Here is a 2,161-nt window from a genome sequence, read left to right on the forward strand (position 1 = left end):
GTAAAGTAGTAGTGAGCGTACAGCTTGTAGAACAGTGTAAAGTAGTAGTGAGCGTACAGCTTGTAGAACAGTGTAAAGTAGTAGTGAGCGTACAGCTTGTAGAACAGTGTAAAGTAGTAGTGAGCGTACAGCTTGTAGAACAGTGTAAAGTAGTAGTGAGCGTACAGCTTGTAGAACAGCGTAAAGTAGTGAGCGTGCAGTGAGCAGGTGTGTTAAATTTGGTGTTATCGTGTCAGCTAGGGTTAGCAGTTAGCATGGATGTACAGCTATCACTGAAGTACTGTGAATCTGTAGAAAACTTATAAACATGATATTTCAGCAGCCAAACTAAAAGAGGTCACTTCCTGTGTTAAATGTTAAATAGGGGAGGGGTTAAAGTGTGAGTAAATCAAATAAAAATCTATAGTGCTGAAATATTTTGTATAGAAACCAGATAATCAGAATTCTGCTATTTCCAGAAGCTAACTTTAAAACGTACAATTTCAAATAACTTGATTTTAAAGGTCTAGGGTGTAACATTCAGGAGGATCTGTTGACAGAAATATAAGCTATGTTTTCAGTGGTGTATAAAGACCTTCCATAATGAACCGAAGAAGAAGAAGTAATGTTAGGGCTGGGCAATAAAACAATAAATATTATCACAATATAATTTTCCTCAATAACAACAAATGTTTGATATATCGTCAATAAATGTTTAATTTCATGCATTTGAATCACAAACTAATTAGCACTTTTTTTTTCTATTAAAATATTTATTTTGTTGAGGAAAAGGGACTGAAAAAAGATTTTATCAAAATCGTTTGTTTCACCTCAGATTTGTGAAATAATCCGCTTTGTTTGTCACGTTTTGACCATAAAGAAAAGTTTAAACCACAATTAACCATCTGTTTTTTTTTCCAACTTTCACTCAGCAAAACAAATAATAATAATTCTCAATATTGAAGTGTTTTGTCGTGATAACATTTTGGGCCACATCGCCCTGCTCTAAGTAACGTTAGTCCTAACTGTGCGGTCTGTCTGTGTTTCAGTCTCCAGCTAACGTAGAGAAAGCTCTGCGTCTCTTCAGTCAGTTACTGAACAACAAGATGTTCCTGCTGACCTTCATTCACACTCTGGAGGCTCAGAGGTCGTTCTCCATGAGGGACAGAGGGAACGTCGCTTCGCTGCTGATGGCTGCTCTGCAGGTAGCTGCTAACTGTCTTAATAATGGTTACAATGCTGATCAATAAGGCGTCATTAATACTTACTGATCGTTATTAGATGGCCCGGTGCTAATAACTGTCCAGTAGTTATAGAAAGCTGGCTAATAAAGATTTATAGATGTTATTCCATTGAGCTGTGAATCATTGTCTTGTAGATGTAATACCTGGCTTGACATTGGTCTCTTAGGGTCGGATGGAATATGCTACAGTGGTGTTGAAACAGCTGCTGGCCGACCTGATTGAGAAGAACCTGGAGAACAGAAACCATCCCAAGCTGCTGCTGAGGAGGTCAGTACACCTCCTGTAACCTTTAACCCCGAACCTCACACATCATCTTCATCATCATCATCATCATCACCGGCGGCCTGACTGTCCTCTCTGCAGATTCATCCGGTTGGGGGTCTTCAGGTGGCTGAAGAGGCAGAGCCGCATATCTTGGCTCAGTGTGGGCGGGGCAAAGTGGGGGATGTTTTTTCTTTCTTTCCTTGCAGTCGCTTTTTCTCTGCGATACAGCGGAGCTTCTTTGCATGACGTGCAGGAAGGGTTTCCTTCAGCAACGCCTGTCCAATGCGACGTTCCCCCGGTCGCTTGATGCGATGTTCCTTCAGACGTGTCTTAATGTCCTTGAATCGATTCTTTTCCCGTCAGGGGCTCGCTGATGTTTCTCCAGCTGGGAGTACAGGATCTGCTTGAGGAGACCTGAGTTAGTCGAGCGAATCACACGGTCAGTCCGTCCAAGTTGGTGTTGCATTATCGTGATGCTGAACACGTTGGCTTCCTCCAAAATGCTGATCCTCAGAATATATAAGATCTTTGGTGGTGATGTCCCAGGGCTGTAGGGGGTCCATGACTCCGCTCCGCACAGCAGGGTGGGGAGGACCTCAGCAATGTAGACCGAGAGTTTTGTTTGGACCTTTAGGTCTCGGTCAGAGACTCTTTTTGAGAATCTGGCATATGCT

At 42.2% G+C, this 2,161-nt stretch overlaps 1 protein-coding gene across 1 annotated transcript in view; it reads left to right on the plus strand.

The window, feature by feature from the left end:
• The window catches only part of plxna3 (plexin A3), a 137,651-nt gene that overhangs the window by 123,651 nt on the left and 11,839 nt on the right, over window positions 1-2,161 (plus strand). Inside the window, exons 26-27 of the mRNA XM_046055385.1 lie at window positions 1,029-1,184; window positions 1,390-1,490. Of these exons, the coding sequence (XP_045911341.1) occupies window positions 1,029-1,184; window positions 1,390-1,490 (257 nt within the window). The remainder of the gene's footprint in view (window positions 1-1,028; window positions 1,185-1,389; window positions 1,491-2,161) is intronic.

Source organism: Micropterus dolomieu, linkage group LG08, assembly GCF_021292245.1.
Source record: "Micropterus dolomieu isolate WLL.071019.BEF.003 ecotype Adirondacks linkage group LG08, ASM2129224v1, whole genome shotgun sequence".
In the NCBI taxonomy this organism is placed as follows: Eukaryota; Metazoa; Chordata; class Actinopteri; order Centrarchiformes; family Centrarchidae; genus Micropterus; species Micropterus dolomieu.